This window comes from Xyrauchen texanus, chromosome 17 (assembly GCF_025860055.1).
Source record: "Xyrauchen texanus isolate HMW12.3.18 chromosome 17, RBS_HiC_50CHRs, whole genome shotgun sequence".
Lineage (NCBI taxonomy): Eukaryota > Metazoa > Chordata > Actinopteri > Cypriniformes > Catostomidae > Xyrauchen > Xyrauchen texanus.
Genome location: NC_068292.1, coordinates 30,189,835 through 30,208,496, shown reverse-complemented (window position 1 = coordinate 30,208,496; position 18,662 = coordinate 30,189,835). Strand labels below are relative to the sequence as shown.

General features: G+C 38.8%; 1 protein-coding gene across 1 annotated transcript; it reads right to left on the bottom strand.

Moving 5' to 3' along the window:
* Positions 1 to 3,792: 3,792 nt before the first annotated feature.
* Positions 3,793 to 18,574, bottom strand: LOC127658010 (sphingosine kinase 2-like). The gene is made up of 7 exons (XM_052147071.1): positions 18,487 to 18,574; positions 14,324 to 16,035; positions 10,183 to 10,332; positions 9,915 to 10,009; positions 9,454 to 9,569; positions 7,431 to 9,144; positions 3,793 to 4,802 (listed from the first exon to the last, which is right to left on the bottom strand). Exons 2-7 carry the CDS (start codon positions 14,775 to 14,777, stop codon positions 4,740 to 4,742), a joined length of 2,592 nt encoding a protein of 863 aa, XP_052003031.1. The 5' UTR covers positions 14,778 to 16,035; positions 18,487 to 18,574; the 3' UTR covers positions 3,793 to 4,739.
* Between the last annotated feature and the right edge of the window lie 88 nt (positions 18,575 to 18,662).

Genomic DNA, 18,662 nt, shown 5'->3' with positions numbered 1-18,662 from the left:
ACTGTACTAATTACTCTGTCTGAAAAGTAATTGCATTACTTATTACTTTCTAAAACCCTTATCAACCTCGACCAGATGAAACATACAAGGATAGACATGAAACGGTTCTTTAAATTCTTTCAAACAAATCACTCTAAAATTAAATTAATTATTTATGAACTGGCCAAAGAATTTAAGGGGGCTGCAATAAATACATTTCAACAATAGACATTACATTTCAATTTTAAATTCACTATTGTTTTATATGGAATTGTTCTAGAGTCTATTCAGTATTTAACACAATTACATCAGAAGTAATGGTAATTAAATTGTTGAAAACTTGAGTAATCCCTTCACTTTTTCAATGAAAACGACGAGAGAGAGAGAGAGAGAGAGAGAGAGAGAGAGAGAGAGAGAGCGAGAGAACAAAAGGGAGAGAACAGTGTGACGGCATCACGCAGAGCCACGGTGAACGATTCGTAATCTGTCCGCCATGGTCGTTGGTTCTTTAATGGATTAAAGAATCCATCACTGCTTGCTAATGGGGAAAGCAAGGGGGAAATAAACTGCTCAAGAAACTGATAGGAAGGTGCAGACACAACAAGAAAGCAAGAAAGTGGCTGAACAGTGCAATGGTTCACAGAGATTATAAAAAGGAAGTGAGAGATGAGAGTCCGAGACGACGGCTTCCTGTTTACCATTTTGTGCAAACCAGATAACAAACATGAGACAGAGAAATGTGAAACATACTGTACTACCTGACCACTGGTGCCTTCCTCATCTTGTCCAAAGAGAACAAGCTTTGTTTTCCACCTATGAATCAGTTTTGTATTATTTGCACACAATCGCTTTAGTAATTATGTCACGTTTTTCATTGTTCAGAGGCTCATTTTTTTCATATCTCCCCTTGAGGATGGGGAGATATGAAAACTGAAGAAGAAATCATTCCTGAGCTGGCATTTACTACATCAAACCAGAAGCAGACATTTACATTTATGCATTTGGCAGACGCTTTTATCCAAAGCGACTTACAGTGCACTTATTACAGGGACAATCCCCCCCGGAGCAACCTGGAGTTAAGTGCCTTGCTCAAGGACACAACAGTGGCATCTTGGTGGTGCTGGGACTTGAACCCCCAACCTTCTGGTCAGTAACCCTGATCCTCAACCACTGAGCCACCACTATTCTCAATCCTGAGCCTTATTGGCAGGAATACCTCATACAATTTTTTTTCTCATTTAGATGCTTCTATAGAAAGTGAAAAGCGCAACATTTTCAATATATATGTTTAATACAATATTATATTAATAGTAATTGCAATCTTATTACAAGCATCATAGAATGAGGAGACATCTTAAACTGATATTTTCAGTATTTTCAGGGGGGTTAAACCAAAAACAAAGAAATGGCCTTTGACTGCAGCTCAAATCAGTTGAGCATGAAGACTAGTAACAAAACAACTAGCATTACACATACATACATGCTTAAAGAGATAGTTTCACAAAAAATGTAAGTTTTGTTATCATTTACTGTAAAAATCTGTATAACTTTTATTAACAGAATGTTTAATTATTTTGAGTGAACACAAAAAAACAAGTACAGCAATGATCAACAGAAGTAGAAATTATTGCACGAGACAGAAATAAACAGTTGTTCGGTAATTCAAGCCGAGACATTGGAGTAATTTAATAATAATAATTTCAAATTCTGAAATTAAAGCAAAAGTCTGCAACTGACAAAATATGGTCCACAGGAAAATGATAGTAGTAAATAGGGCATTTCTCCAGTAAATGTAGATAAAATTCAAGAGTGCAGGAAAGGCCACCAAGCAAGAGCTCCTTTACAATCATGGTCAGCTCCACAGCTGTACTTTCAAAAGTCTCTAGTGACTCTTAAAATATGGTTGGAAAGAAATAGGATAAATATTTTAAGTTACTGATTATTATGAAATACTCCTTGCCTAATATTTTATATACTTTTTAAGAGGACAGGTTTTAGAAGGTGCTTTACCAGTTGACTGTGAGAAAACTGAGCGTTACACTGTATATAGAAGCAATCGCCAGTCCTAAAACATTAAAGTTTTTTTACTTACATCTGCATGAAATTTAGTAAACTTTAAGCAGATTTGCCTATGCAAATCACATTACCAAGAGACTGAAACCCACTACCAGGCCCCCTAACTTGTATTTAAACCATGATTGACTGTTAAGCAATTAGAAATTGACAGATTTCTCAAAGCACCACCAAAACATGTATGTGAGGGTTCTAAAGACAGATTTCTGAGAGCAAATTTAATGCAAATTGTGAAAAACTAAAAACCCTGAACTAAAAGTTTTCTTTCAGTGTTCATTGCAATGCATATAGCTAGTAACCTAACAATATCATATGCTTTTCTTACACAAACTAGTAATGCAATGTACAGTACACCATATAACTCCACATTTAACTGCTCCACTCAATCTACACAATGATTGTGTCCTAAAAATACCCACAAACATGCCATTGTTGACATAATTCTGCTCAAAGCAAGAAGGTTTGCAAGGACCCAAGGCAGAACTGATTGCATTTCTGATTAGTTCCATGAAACAATGGACGGTTTCCATAGAGCCGGACAGAGAATGTAGATAAATCTTTGCTAAATGAGTAGTGGTCAAACGATATATCGCCGAGGCCGATATATCGACCGATATTGGGAATGTTTTAGATATCGGCATCGGCCGATAAATATTTCCGTTTGGCCGATATATTTCAAAACTGTCTGTGATAGTGCATTAGCGCTTTTTTCCACTGGCGCGAGCAGAGCGAGCATGAATGAACTGAATATGCTCGCTCTGCTCCGCACAGCACCGTAAGACAAGCCACTCAGAAGTGAAGCAGACATCTGACAGACACAGTAAATGACCAATCAGCATTCGCTTTCTAACTTGACGCTACATTGTGTTACACACAAAAACACTCCGGTGTGCAGCGAAGTCTATTCAAACAGTACTGTGATATGTCAGATCCGCAGCCCAGCGGTAGCTCCAGTGGGGGTCACAGATGTGACAAATAAATTTAAACAAAACAGAAAACATTTAACCTCACAAACAGTCAAAAATCCCGTGATTGGCTGTTCCTCAGATGCGCGCGCGCTGTTCTCGATTACGTTTAAACTAGACGCTGTTTTCCCACGGACTGAAAAGCTGGGTCGCGTGCACTACGGATCAGTGATCGCGTGAGGTGGATGAGAAGAGAACACTGTCTGGTAAGTAATAATACGTTTGAGAAAAAAAATATTCCTTAATCTGAATTAAGTTATTCACTATCTCCGTCTGCTGTATTATCCATGATTGGCGTAATATTGTGTGTAGTATACCTTTTCATATGTTCCGGTCGGATTTGATGCTAATCGAGCATGCAAATACATGTGACGCTTACAAAGTTTCAAAGAAACAAACAAGCAAAACTAAACAGACATAAATCATTATTATTTAAAGGGTTAGTTCGGTATTTTACACTTAAAGCCCTGTTTTAAGATCGTTTCTGATGAAATAGAACGGTTAAGATTGAAATTTGGACAAATACTGCTGTTCCGAGAATTTGCAGTTTCTGTGTTAGTACTTTAGTTTACAAAGACGTGAAACTCACCGAGTGGTCTGGGGTGTTCACTGATATGCTCACACAAAAATCGCTGCAAAAGATGCTTTCCAACAGGTTTTATCGTAGTTTTTGTCCGACTCCATTGACTTGACTTGGTACAAAAACTACGTTAAAACCTGTTGGAAAGCATCTTTTGCAGCGATTTTTGTGTGAGCATATCAGTGAACACCCCAGACCACTCGGTGAGTTTCACGTCTTTGTAAACTAAAGTTTAATGCGTTTTATGAATGATTGTTCCAGTGCACATAGACAACCATTGTGTAGGTGGGGGGGGTGCTAACACAGAAACTGAAACTAAAGATTCTCGGAACAGCAGCATTTAAATATACTTAAAAGTAAACAACCTGTTTAAACTTAATAGTGTAAATAAATGTACATTTATGAGATGGAATTGGAATTGCACATACTATTTTGTCATTAATTTGAATATTGTTTAGATTGGTATTCTTTGTCTCTCATTTACTGTATTCACATGTATTGTATCGGCCTCATATCGGCCAATCGGCCAGATTGATTTCTCAATATCGGCATCGGCCATTAAAAATCCCATATCGGTCGACCACTATAAATGAGGTCTCAGGATTAATTGTGATACTAAGTGGGTTGGTAAATTAAAGGGGATTACACTTTAATTTCAGAGATGGATAAGGCATTCCAAGGGTACCGATTACGTGACATGGTTGATGTCATATTTGGATCAATGCGTGGCAACCCAAAAGGCTGCATTATTTTAGTGTTCTGTCTGTGACGTTTTAATCTCTCACTGAAATAAGGCAGGAGTAATGTTGACAATCCATGAAAAATGAATACTAAAATGTATACCCCAGTTTTACACATTCAGTTTAAACATGTCCATGTTTATCCAGACATTGCTGCTTTCTCTCCCTAAGGCTAAATTGAGGGAAATCCAAGTGGTAATCCTACAGTCATGCAATAGGTCATACATTTAAATAAAACTCCTTGCATATGCAGCTTGAAAAACCAATCCCTTGGTTAATCCTAGTAAAAGCAGTGATTGCAAAAACTGGCTTGCCGTTTGTCTCTCCCCCAATATGTGGATGGAAAAATGTTATATCACCCAGAGCGTGAGGTTAATCCCTGCCTGGGCAAATCCAAACAGGTCAGAATCTTGTAATCTTTACTCCAGTGTCCCCAACAATCAAACGGGCCATGGAGGGATGAACCTGAGAAAAAAAGAAGGTACAGAAATCTCAAATGTGAAGAGCTTTCTTAAATTCATACTTTTTGGTGTCAAATAAAAGGGTATTTACATCCAAATCAGGTGAACGGTGTAGGAATCACAAAGGTTTGTATATGTGCCTCCCACTTTTTAAGGGACCAAAAGTAATGGGACAATTGGCTGCTCAGCTGTTCCATGGCCAGGTGTGTGTTATTCCCTCATTATCCCATTTACAAGGAGCAGATAAAAGGTCCAGAGTTCATTTCAGGTGTGCTATTTACATTTGGAATCTGTTGCTGTCAACTCTCAATATGAGATCCAAAGAGCTGTCCCCATCAGTGAAGCAAGCCATCAATAGGCAGAAAAATCAAAACAAACCCATCAGAGAATAGCAAAAACATTAGGTGTGGCCAAATCAACTGTTTGGAACATTCTTAAAAAGAAAGAACGCACCGGTGAGTTTAGCAACACCAAAAGACCCGGAAGACCACGAAAAACAACTGTGGTGGATGACCGAAGAATTCTTTCCCTGGTGAAGAAAACACCCTTCACAACAGTTGACCAGATCAAGAACACTCTCCAGGAGGTAGGTGTATGTGTGTCAAAGTCAACAATCAAGAGAAGACTTCACCAGAGTGAACACAGAGGGTTCACCACAAGATGTAAATAATTGGTGAGCCTCAAAAACAGGAAGGCCAGATTAGAGTTTACCAAACAACATCTAAAAAAGCCTTCACAGTTCTGGAACAACATCCTATGGACAGATGAGACAAAGATCAACTTGTACCAGAGTGATGGGAAGAGAAGAGTATGGAGAAGGAAAGGAACTGCTCATGATCCAAAGCATACCACCTCATCAGTGAAGCATGGTGGTGGTAGTATCATGGCGTGGGCATGTATGGCTGCCAATGGTACTGGTTCTCTTGTATTTATTGATGATGTGACTGCTGACACAAGCAGCAGGATGAATTCTGGATGAAGTGTTTCGGCAATATTATCTGCTCATATTCAGCCAAATGCTTCAGAACTCATTGGATGGCGCTTCACAGTACAGATGGCAATGACCCGAAGTATATTACGAAGGCAACCAAAGAGTTTTTTAAGGGAAAGAAGTGGAATGTTATGGAATGGCCAAGTCAATCACCTGACCTGAATCCGATTGAGTATGCATTTCACTTGCTGAAGACAAAACTGAAGGGAAAATGCCCCAAGAACAAGCAGGAACTGAAGACTGTTGCAGTAGAGGCCTGGCAGAGCATCACCAGGGATGAAAACCAGCGTCTGGTGATGTCTATGCGTTCCAGACTTCAGGCTGTAATTGACTGGAAAGGATTTGCAACCAAGTATTGAAAAGTGAAAGTTTGATTTATGATTGTTAATCTGTCCCATTACTTTTGGTCCCTTAAAAAGTGGGAGGCACATATACAAACTGTTGTAATTCCTACACCGTTCACCTGATTTGGATGTAAATACCCTCAAATTAAAGCTGAAAGTCTGCAGTTAAAGCACATCTTGTTCGTTTCATTTCAAATCCATTGTGTATAGAGCCAAAAAGATTAGAATTGTTTCGATGTCCCAATATTTATGGGCCTGACTCTATACTGTGAACTGTAACCATTAAAATTGTTGTTTAGTTAGGATCCCGGTCTGCGCTGGTTTAGCACCTGATTCACTAAAGGAATTATGCAGATCAGGCAACAGAGCTATGCCGCTCACAATTTGCACAGGAATGCAGCAGACCACCAACATCTGGCCGGAACTGTACAGCAACACTCCACTACTGAGATCCAGACACCTGAAATATTACTTCAACATGGCAAAAGTGTGCTTGACTATACCACACATCTGCCAGGTCATGATGCTCTTCTCCATCATTTGATCATTATTTTATGAATTCCTACGGCCATGATCAATACAAAAAGTAGGCCATACACAAGCAGTGACAGAAATTAGGTTTTACATTAGGGAGCGATATTTGCTTCAAAATTGAGAATTTACTTCCTCTTACCCTAAGAATTCAAATCAACATCAACCCATATTTATGCCATAAAATGTACAGTATAACTAGCACTTTATTAATATTAAGAACTATTCTTAATGTTACAAATAAAATAACAGAAGAATTTATTACGAGAGCATTTTTGCCACCATATTTTGAATTTCAGGAGCATTGGTGGCTTTTTTTTTTTTCTTTTTTTTTACCAAACCTCCCTTAATTTCTGACCCCATACACAAGCATCTCTTTTAAATATGTTTCTGTATCTGCCTGCTTTACTCAGGTGGCAATAATGCCATTTTTATGGCACCTAGCAAACAGCACAGAGGTGTGTGAATAAAGCTCAATCTATAATGAAACCAATTTACATAGGAAGGAGGCATGTTTGTGCGGAAAAATATGACAATGTTAATAATCAAGACGCAATTGTGTCTGCTTAAACTAGATTGCTGATGGTTAGTGAATAAGATGCAGGTTTTTGTACTGAAATACCATGTGCAAAAAAGACGCAACTGTTTAGACAATTTTCCTGTGTGTCTAACTATTGTGAAGCAGTAGGATCAACAGTTGCAGAACTAGCAGACTGGTTAAATCTTTGGTTAAACAATTTTTCCAGTAATGGTCTCTTAATGTTACCTGTGCCTGCAGAGGTCCATAGGGCACCAGCTCCCCATCCACAGTGAGGGTTCCTCGATGCGAAAGTGGCTGAAGACGGAAAGCCCGAGCAGAAACATGACTAACATAGGGAGAGCTAAGAGACAAATGGGCTCCTCGCTCCATTGCTAGGAATAGTCTTAACAGGGTTGCCCGGGAGATACCAGCCCGCACAAATGTTAGATGGATCAACCCGTCGTCAAATCGGGACTGAGGAGCAGCAAAAAGATCTGCTCCCAGGTGAGACTGGTAGATGGCAAGAACCAGGACAAAGTCACCCTCAATGGTGACCCAGTCTCGTGTAGGTAGAGGCTGGTCCAGAGGAGGTAGCAGGTCATCCTCTGGCAGGTGGATGGAGGAGGTTGTGTTGGGGCAGTTCTTCAAGGGCCCTGCAGGCTCAGCGAGGTCAAAGTTGAAGGATGGAGTTGGTGAGTAAAAGGAAGGTGATGGGGAAGAGGAGCTGGGGGTGTTGAGACGAGGGGCGTGATAAGAAGAACAGGGAGAAGAACTAGATGGAGATGAAGGAGGTGTCGGAGAAAGGGAAAGAGAAAGGGATGGGAATTTTGGTGGAAGAGAGTTTGAATGAGATTGTTGGTGAAGGGAAAGGGGACGTGGCCGTGAGGGGTTCTGGTTCTGGTCCAAAAATTTAGGTTTGAAAGGAGACCGACGGAACGGAGAGGAAGAGATGGTGAGGGCTCGCTCCCGAGACTTGTCCAGTGGATTCGCCTCTCTCTGAAAGTAGGAGCCATTTAGATCTTCATCCTCCTTCCCATGGGCTGCCAGCTCCAAGTCTTGGTCAGTATCTGCACTAATTGGCTGGCTAAAAAATGCATTAATTATCTGGCTCGAGGGGGTAGAGTTTTTATGTATTGCGTGTTGCAGTTCAGGTGGCATGGTCTCATAACTCCCTTCACACTCGTTAAACTCCTTTCCTTCATTCACCCCATTTTTCTCCCCCAACTCATTCTCTCCAAGTTCTCTTGTTTCCCTTTTATTTCCTTCATCATTACTGGCTATGTTTTCACACTCGTCCCTTTTGTTATATTCCGAGCTGGTACCTGATGTCTCTTCCATTTTTTCTTCTGCTTCCATCTCCCTCTCTCTGTCCTCTGCTAGACTGCTAGCTCTCACTACTCCTATGCCCCTTGCCCTCTGTCTCCTCCTTTCCCTCTCTCTCTCTCTCTCCTGCCTCTCCCTCTCTCGCTCCCTCTCTCTCTCCCCTTCTCCCTTTCGGAGGCTTCTCTGTTCACTCAGGCCCATGTCGGAGCAGGTACGGTGGATGGGTGTGCGACAAAACCCCTCCAGACCCTCCGTAATGCTGCGTGAAAGAGGCCGGCGGGGAGGCTGAGGTGTGGTATCTGGGGACAGATTGAACATAGCAGGTGGCAAGTAGGAAAGACGCCCTTTATAAGAGCGCAGAGAAGCCAATCTAACCAGTGTTCCTAGTGTAAACCGTGCAGAGCCCAGCCCTCTGTAGCGCTCACTTTCAATGTCCACATCAGACACAAAACCCCATGCCACAGAGAGGAAAGAGAAAAGCCTCCTGGGAGCAGGTGGGTGCCCGTTCAGATTGGATGAGGAGGATGAAGCAATCGGGCTGGTTGTAATAGAGACTAGGTCCATCGGTTTAACCCCACCCCGGCAAAGCAGAAAACAGCAGTTGAGGAGGAGAAACTCCCGAAGGCACATGTCATATCTTAGAGATTCAAAAAAAACAAAAACACCAAACATCAGAAAGCCTCTTGTCAAGACCTATGAATATTTTATATTAGATTTCAAATAAATAATCATATAATGAATAAAATATATTTTAGTTCTTCAGAACTAAAAGATAACAGTTAGTATGAACAATATGTAAAGGCTATAAAGGCCATTTAATGCAGGTTTCCATCAGGGGTTTTTTAACATGCATGAGGACTAAGATTTAAAAAATTAACGAGCCTCTCTGAAGAACTGGAGAGCATCAGGTAAGTATATACCAGGTGAGCTAATGTGCCTTTCTCACCCTGCATAGTGGTTGATTGAACCAGCAAGTGCATTCCCAGAGCCACACGGCAGAATTCCCACAGGGGTTTTTATTGCTTGTTCCCAGTCTGGCCTTTCCATAAGGCCATTTATCACCTGCAGAGTCAGGACACATATATCTTGTTTATGTACGCAAATAATATAAACATAATTGATTTTCTCTCAAATCTTTGACTGTACATGCAATAATTGAGGAAGTCAGGTAGTGTTTGAAACCACAAAGCTCTATTTTGTAAAAATAATCTTTAAAAAAAAAAATCATACTTTGACAGTTAAAATATGCTGACAAAGCCCTCTAATAAAAGTGACACCATATGCAAAATGTCAATGTGGCTTCCCTCATTCAACAATTGCCTGAAACGTACAGTAAAAAATATATAATGTTGTAATACACATATTTTAACACAGTAATAATTTTAGTAATATGATTAAGATAATCACCTCATGCAAGAGTCCATCTCCAGATACAATGATGATTCCATCCCATTCTAGTAGAGAGATCTCTCTGATCACCTCACGTGCATGATTCTGACGCTCTGCACAAAAAAAAGAAAAGAAAAAAAAAAAAGAACATGCAACGCATCCATTCAATGGAAAATGTAGTTTTTGTGTGGGAGTTTTAGAACTGATTTAGAACTTTACTATGAGTGAGCCTGAATCACTACTGCCAAGTTTGCAAACCAATACCATGTGTGTGTGTTGATCGTACCTGTCTGTATAAGGTTGTAGCTGACGTTGGCTTCTCTTATCATTGGAAGTATGTGCATTTGACACCACTGCATTGCTTGCCCGCGTCCACTGAATGGATTTACCAGCAGCAACAGTCGACGGGGACGAGGCAACATGCTTTTGCTAAATTCTTATCAATAAGAAACAAAGAAAAAGGAATCAGCAATCAACGATAAGACATTGACTCGGAGGCTAACTTGTGAATTTTTCCATACTTTAGTTCTTAAACTAACAAACCATCTGAAAGAAGCCTTGCCAATCAGGGATCCGTTTTGCGGAAGTAATTAGTAAACAATGCTGTGCAAATATGTACACCTCATGACAAGATCACATACTGTATTATTTGACCTTTGTTTCAAAAACACTGATTAAAAAGGTAATAAATGGCAGACTATGATGGCAAGCTGGCCAATACCGAAAGCAGAAAAACAGGCCCTATACAATAATCCTTCCACAAGTATACTTTATAGTTGGTATGACGTCATTTTGGTCAAATACTTATATATAATGGCCATATAAAATTTAGCCATTGAGGTCAAGCAATGTCCATCTGTCTCATCCATCCAGACAACACTTCCTCCACAGTCCTGATCCTCACCTAGATGTTGTCTGGCAAACTTCAGTCAAGAAATTACAGGTGAAACTCGAAAAATTAGAATATCGTGCAAAAGTTCATTAATTTCAGTAATTCAACTTAAAAGGTGAAACTAATATATTATATAGACTCATTACAAGCAAAGTAAGATATTTCAAGCCTTTATTTGATATAATTTTTATGATTATGGCTTACAGCTTATGAAAACCCCAAATTCAGAATCTCAGAAAATTAGAATATTGTGAAAAGGTTCAGTATTGTAGGCTCAAAGTGTCCCACTCTAATCAGCTAAACACCTGCAAAGGGTTCCTGAGCCTTTAAATGGTCTCTCAGTCTGGTTCAGTTGAATTCACAATAATGGGGAAGACTGCTGACCTGACAGTTGTGCAGAAAACCATCATTGACACCCTCCACAAGGAGGGAAAGCCTCAAAAGTTAGTTGCAAAAGAAGTTGGATGTTCTCAAAGTGCTGTATCAAAGCACATTAATAGAAAGTTAAGTGGAAGGGAAAAGTGTGGAAGAAAAAGGTGCACAAGCAGCAGGGATGACCGTAGCCTGGAGAGGATTGTCAGGAAAAGGCCATTCAAATGTGTGGGGGAGCTTCACAAGGAGTGGACTGAGGCTGGAGTTACTGCATCAAGAGCCACCACACACAGACTGGTCCTGGACATGGGCTTCAAATGTCGTATTCCTCTTGTCAAGACGCTCCTGAACAACAAACAACGTCAGAAGCGTCTTACCTGGGCTAAAGAAAAAAGAACTGGTCTGTTGCTCAGTGGTCCAAAGTCCTCTTTTCTGATGAGAGCAAATTTTGCATCTCATTTGGAAACCAAGGTCCCAGAGTCTGGAGGAAGAATGGAGAGGCACACAATCCAAGATGCTTGAAGTCCAGTGTGAAGTTTCCACAGTGTGTTGGTTTGGGGAACCATGTCATCGGCTGGTGTTGGTCCACTGTGCTTTATTAAGTCCAGAGTCAACGCAGCCGTCTACCGGGACATTTTAGAGCACTTCATGCTTCCTTCAGCAGACAAGCTTTATGGAGATGCTGACTTCATTTTCCAGCAGGACTTGGCACCTGCCCACACTGCCAAAAGTACCAAAACCTGGTTCAATGACCATGGTATTACTGTGCTTGATTGGCCAGCAAACTCGCCTGACCTGAACCCCATAGAGAATCTATGGGGCATTGCCAAGAGAAAGATGAGAGACATGAGACCAAACAATGCAGAAGAGCTGAAGGCCGCTACTGAAGCATCTTGGTCTTCCATAAAACCTCAGCAGTGCCACAGGCTGATAGCATCCATGCCACGCCGCATTGAGGCAGTAATTAATGCAAAAGGGGCCCAAACCAAGTACTGAGTACATATGCATGATTATACTTTTCAGAGGGCCGACATTTCTGTATTTAAAATCCTTTTTTTTTATTGATTTCATATAATATTCTTATTTTCTGAGATTCTGAATTTGGGGTTTTCATAAGCTGTAAGCCATAACCATCAAAATTATATCAAATAAAGGCTTGAAATATCTTTGCTTGTAATGAGTCTATATAATATATTAGTTTCACCTTTTAAGTTGAATTACTGAAATTAATGAACTTTTGCACGATATTCTAATTTTTCGAGTTTCACCTGTATATAGTTTTTTTTATTTTTATCAAATGCCTCTTCATAATCAACTAACAATTTAGGGCAATGTAGTTTAGCATCTTTCTAACAGTTGACTCATGCACTTTAAAACTAGGTAAGACTAATGGAATGTTTATCTAAAATCAATTTACCATTTTTTCTTAATCCAAAAATCTTAAATACTTTTTTTTTTTTTTTTTTTAAATAAACCAAGTAAACATTATAACTTTTAAAGTTGAATACTTTACACCACTGGTGTGTAAAAGGAGAGTAATCTGAACTCCTAACAGGTTACTTAATGCAAACTCTACATCACCATATTATAATCGTCTGGAAGTTCATGGTGGCATTTCAGAGACAGATGGACAAATTTAAACAAATTCTTACACAAATAAACAGTATGAAACACAGACGATGAACACTCGCACACACATTTTGAACAGAAAAAAATCAATTAAAGTGGCTTTTTACAAGACATATTGATGTCTTGTAGAATTTATTCTAGAGGATTCATGTTTTTCCAAATACTGAAGACAGTTTCCAATAAAAGCAACTCAAGAGGCTACTTCATCCACACAAAAAAACATGCCAACACATGCCAGCTTACTTGAAGAAGCATCTATTATGTTATAGTCACAATAAGACAGCGTTACAACTTATGAAACATTCAATAGTGAAACTTGATTCTGACTGGTCAGTTTCAGCATTCTGTTTTAATATTTTGGATTGTTACATTTTTGTAAAATTGCTGCGCCAGGCAACTCATTTCCCATATAAAGCTGACGAGAGACCCAAAACTAGCACCTCTCCATCTTCTGACCCCGAAGCAGATTTTGTCTTCTCACATAACAGCATAATTTCAACTCCGTAACAGTGTAATAAGCTGAATAATGTATAGCTAGCCAGTCATTATTGCGAAATAAACCCCTTCATGGTGATGCAAGTCCTGATCATTAGGGTTGCCACCTGCCCAGTATTTCCCAGGATCATCCCAGTTTTTTGCCGTCCATCCTAGAAAAATCTCCCAGAATTTGAATACCATATTCACGTGATGCGAGAAAGGTGCCTCGAGATGTTAAGCCTGACAGAAACAATTCAAGGCACTTGTATACAATGAGCATGCTTTCATTTTTAATATTTACATGTTTCAATTTCATAACAAATTTTAAAATAAATTGTGTGATCAGTTTTTTCTTTTTTACTGAATTTTGTTCAAGATTACTCAATTCAATTTGATGGATTTATTTTATGAAATTGAAACATGTTAATCTTTGAGTGAATGTTTATGTATATTTATTTGATTTCCTTAGATATAAATGTAAAAATGCTTTTTTAAAACTGTACATACATTTTTTTTTAAGATATATATTTATACATTTTAAAACATTTAAACTTAAGAAAACTTCTTGGGGCCAGAATAAGTCAATAACATGTTCAACCTGTACGCACAATAAAAAATATATTTATGTTTTACACACTTCAAATTCATAACAAAATTACATCAAATTAAATTGAGTTAATATTAATTACATATTTCACTTTGGTGGAATTTTGTTGTAAAAATGCACTTTAAAATAGGCTAAAATATTGTGTATTAATGCTATTGTTTGATTTAATTATTTGACATGTATGCTATCATTTTTATATCAAACAAGGAGTAAACAATCATAAATATGGTTTTATTTCTATAAATATGGTATGATTGCCAGCAATATGTTTTTCAGTTATTGATCAGGTGACCAATTCCATAGTCAAGGTGGCAACCCTACTGATCAAACCTGTTGAAGTTTATTTTGCCATGTAAAAAACTGGCTGTCAGTACATCATCTTCACGGTCACAATTAAATTATCGATAAAATAAACACTAACTGCAACAGAGAAGTCCAAAATACACACACCTGTGGTGGAGCAGACATCCATCCCCCTCAGCAAGCAATGTATGGCGGCATTCCATTTCTCCGCCTCAGCTCTGCTCTCCGCCAAGTACGCCCTCACCTGCCTGTGTCTGGAGACACCCTTCCGCCGTTTACCCGGAGGGTACCAGTAAAGCACCAGCAAAGGAGGGGCTGGTGACCGTGGACAGCTGCATCCAGTCAGCTCAGCCAGTGGCAGTATTAGCCTGGACTGCTTTCCTGTGTGAGAAGACAGCCGCTGGACATGGATGTGTGTGTGGGTTAAGGTCAGGGCATAGCTGGTGGAAGTAGGGCTAGAAGGTAAAGAGACACCCCCAGGGCTGTTGGGGCAGCTATTATTGTTACTTCCACTTCCCCCTCCACTGCTCCAACTGCCAAACTGTCCGTGAAGGAGGGCCTCCCCAGTTATGGATGGACTCTGGGGACCTGGTGAGCGCATGTTCAGTGCCAAGGCTCAGTGGAGTCACCTCAGGGTAATGGAGGGTGTGTTTGGAGTGGACTGCTCGAGCACTTCATGCGGAGTTCTGTTCTTGACCTTTCAAACACTTTTTTTTTTTTTTACACTGTAGTGCAATTACTTGTTCTGGATGGAAGAACTAGATGTTTAAAATAGTTGATGAAGATAGTGATTGAGTTTATTTATTTATATGTCAGCTTTAAACCCAAATCATGGGCTTTTCAATGTGTCAATCTTAAATGATGACAGTGTTTCAATAGGTGTATATTCAAATTTAGAAAGAAACTTCAGCAGGCTTTTCTATCCCTGATAGTGTTACATCTCCCTCACATCAGTGCTTTTTGTGTGAAACAATGCCCAATCACGATACTAACATATGATAAAAGCAGAATATAATGAAACCACATTAACTTGTGATTCTATCATCTAAGAGACAGACTTCCAGTTAAGCACTGCTAATGTGTCAACAAAAATATAGCATTTTTATATTTTTGCCTATGTGGATTTAATTAGATAATTAGCTTTTTTCTCAACTGTGCCTGAATGCAGTGGCTAAGAAAACACAATGAGAATTAGCAAATGTCTCTTGTCAGAGTCAGACAAAACTGAATTCTGTGTGCATCTACATAAATGTTCATCTAAAGAAATTTCATAAATAACTTGATCAACAATTTTCAGGTTTTTAAATAAATAAAAATATAAGCACAATTTAAATGACAATTTGCACTGCCTTCATGTCAGAGACCATAAAATGTACAACTTAATCAAAATAAGCACAAAAGTATGATTATAATAAACACATTTTTTTTAAAAAAAAATATTCCAGTACAAACAAGCTCAAATAACAGAGGTAATGGTCCAGCCAAGAAAAGTACATTTAAACTCTGTCAAGGCAGACTACAAATACAATTTCTCTCCAATAAAATAATAATAAAAAAAAATAGGATGAGCATGAAAACAACAAAGAGATGTCACTTCTAATCTTGGTCCAAAATAGTGTCAGAGATTGTAGTGGTGACATGAACACTTGTACTCTAGCACATCCAATAACAAATGCCAGAAAAATCAGTATTTGATATCCATTAACCTTGAATCCTATTCTTCAATCCTTGCAGGATAGTTTTCAAAATGGGAAATAAATAAAACGCCACAGAACACATGAGGAGAAGTGCTGGAGCAGTGTGTCACGTCAATGTTATTCTCTTTTGAGCACTCTTGTATGCATGCTGTTATAGGTGCCCTGCACATAGAGAAAAGGAGAGAGTTGGAGAGTTGGGAGAGTGGGAGAGACAGAGATCAACTTTCGTACAATAAACACAATGTTAAATATCCTGGAAAGCAAATGAAAGCCCAGAAAATCACATTTTATTCTTAGAACTTCAAAATCTACTGTCATAAAAGATATCACATTTATTATTCATGTAATATTTATTAAAGTTCACCATCATCTTTAATGCCAATCTAAAGCAACGCAAAGTTAAAATGGTCTTTGATCTACACCAAACCTTAACATACTTATTTTATCACGCAAGATGCAGATGCAATATCTTCAAAGGTCTAACATCAGCAAAACGGTGGAATATTATGAACAATAGTACTCTGTTTCTCAACTAAGGGAGTGTGGCAACCATTAGTTGGGGAAATGTGCATGGATGGATTTACAGTGTAGATACAAAGTTCATTGCTCAAAACATCCAAGTGCTTGTGGTTTGACAGCATTAGCCAACACAAATATGTCGCAAAAACATTGGTATTTTAATGCAAACAAAGCAGATTATTTTGTCTAGAGTGGCTGAATCACACCTGTCTGACATAAATCTTGGAGGACACCACATTTTGAAATTCCGCAATTTCGTCTGACACTCAACGCATACGAATACAGTACAGTGGATGAAAACTAGACTTGAAAAGTAATCTCTATAAGAATTTTGACTCGTGGTCTATGTGTGATGATTTCACCTAAAGGACTTAAATATTTATCTGTTTCTCACACACACACACCTATCATATAGCTTTTAAAGTCATGGATCTAACCACTGGAGTCATATGGATTACTTTTATAATGCCTTTGTGATTTTTGGAGCTTCAAAGTTCAGGCCACCATTCATTTGCACTGAATGGACAAACAGAGCTGAGATATTCTTCTAAAAATCTTTGTGATCTGCATAAAAAAGTAAGTCATACACATGTGGGATGGCATGAGGGTGAGAATATGATGAGAGAAACTTCTATTCTTGGGTCAACAATTCCTTTAAGAAAATTTAAGTTTGTAGTGTAGCAGGATTCAAAACATCCTCTTAGAACAAGTTTATCAAGTATAGGCTGGCCATTAAGATGATTTACTAATAAAATATTCACAGACTAGAAACGTCTGAGACAAGACAGTCGACAGTGGGATGTTTAAGTATCTGTCTTTAGTAGACAATTCAATATCTGTACACTTTGTGTTGGAATTTGATCTGGCAGCCGGTAAGAAATGCTGAACGCACAAATATGCAACTCTTATCATGAATGTACATTTTCTTCTAAGCCACTTGTTAAGACAGATTTCCATAACAGTTAAAAGAGTAAAACGAATTTGGAGGCCACTTCTCCCCTACGCATCTTTGAAAGGCTGGGCAGGGACACAGTCAAGAAAGTCACTCTTTTACAACACCAACAAAAGCCCAAGAGGGCATTCCTCTGCAAAATAGCACTACTGATGATCTGGGAGTATCGCACAGGTGCACCGTGTCCAATTTATAACAAACATTTTTTATTGCATCAGTGACATAATAGTTTTTTCCTCTTCCAATTAAACAAAGATTTAGTCAGGCGTTATCTCAAAAATCATAAAATAAAACCAGAGGTGACCTTTGCGCAGATCACTCTCACTCTCGCAGAAGTGATATGAAATCAATAAACTCATATCAAAATATTTATTTCATTTATAATTTTACCAATAAATTCAACTAAAGATGGGTAGATCTCATGAACGCGCGACCACATATAATTACAAAGCATCTCTAAATGTGGCAGGTGGTCAGTCAGCTGTCAAAGTCACAAGTTCATTTTAGTAGTATGTGATCCATACAAGCCATGAACTGGGTTTTATAATAACGTTGCCATCGTAGTAAATGTGTGATAAGGTTTTCTGTATGAGCCCACTGCTTTGTTATTTTTGGGAAGTCTACAGCATGATCAGGACTGTCAGCTTAAACTGCCATCTTGTGAACCTACCAATGAAACCGTAAAACTAAAAGCAGTCATTGGTTGGCAAAACCTGACTTTAAAACATCAGAAAAACGAACGACAAAAAACATTAACAGTACAACTGCAGTTCCTTACAACTCCGAGCGAAACCCATAGATAAACACAGCTAGCCGATGACAGGCTAACATTAGAAACTAGTATACTTTATATGTATAAGTGGACTTGTTGGTTTACTAGTTAACGTTGACAATTAAATCCTTGGAGGTTAGAAGAAAAAGAGGGTTTAACCATGAACAGAATCGTGTTACCAGCAAACGTGTTAACATCATTTGAAATTATCAAGCTGACGCGAGATCAGAGCGAGCAACCTAACTAACGGATCTGTTTCTATTTAAACAATTTATTAAGACGGGCCGACCAGCAATGTCTGTGTGGCGGGGTGTGACGACTAAAAGAATGACAAAATACGACAAAGCGACACTAATACCAATGAACTTACCTTCTCTTTTTCCCTCATCTTTTTTGACCCACTACATGGCGAGTTTTACAGCCTTTCTGGGCTGTAGGAGAGGCACGAGCGTTTTGAGGAAGTCTGTTCACGCGGCAGGCGGAGGCAACTAAATGATTGACGTGATAAACTTCAAATCATTAAAAAGAATGGTTGTCTGACCAGCC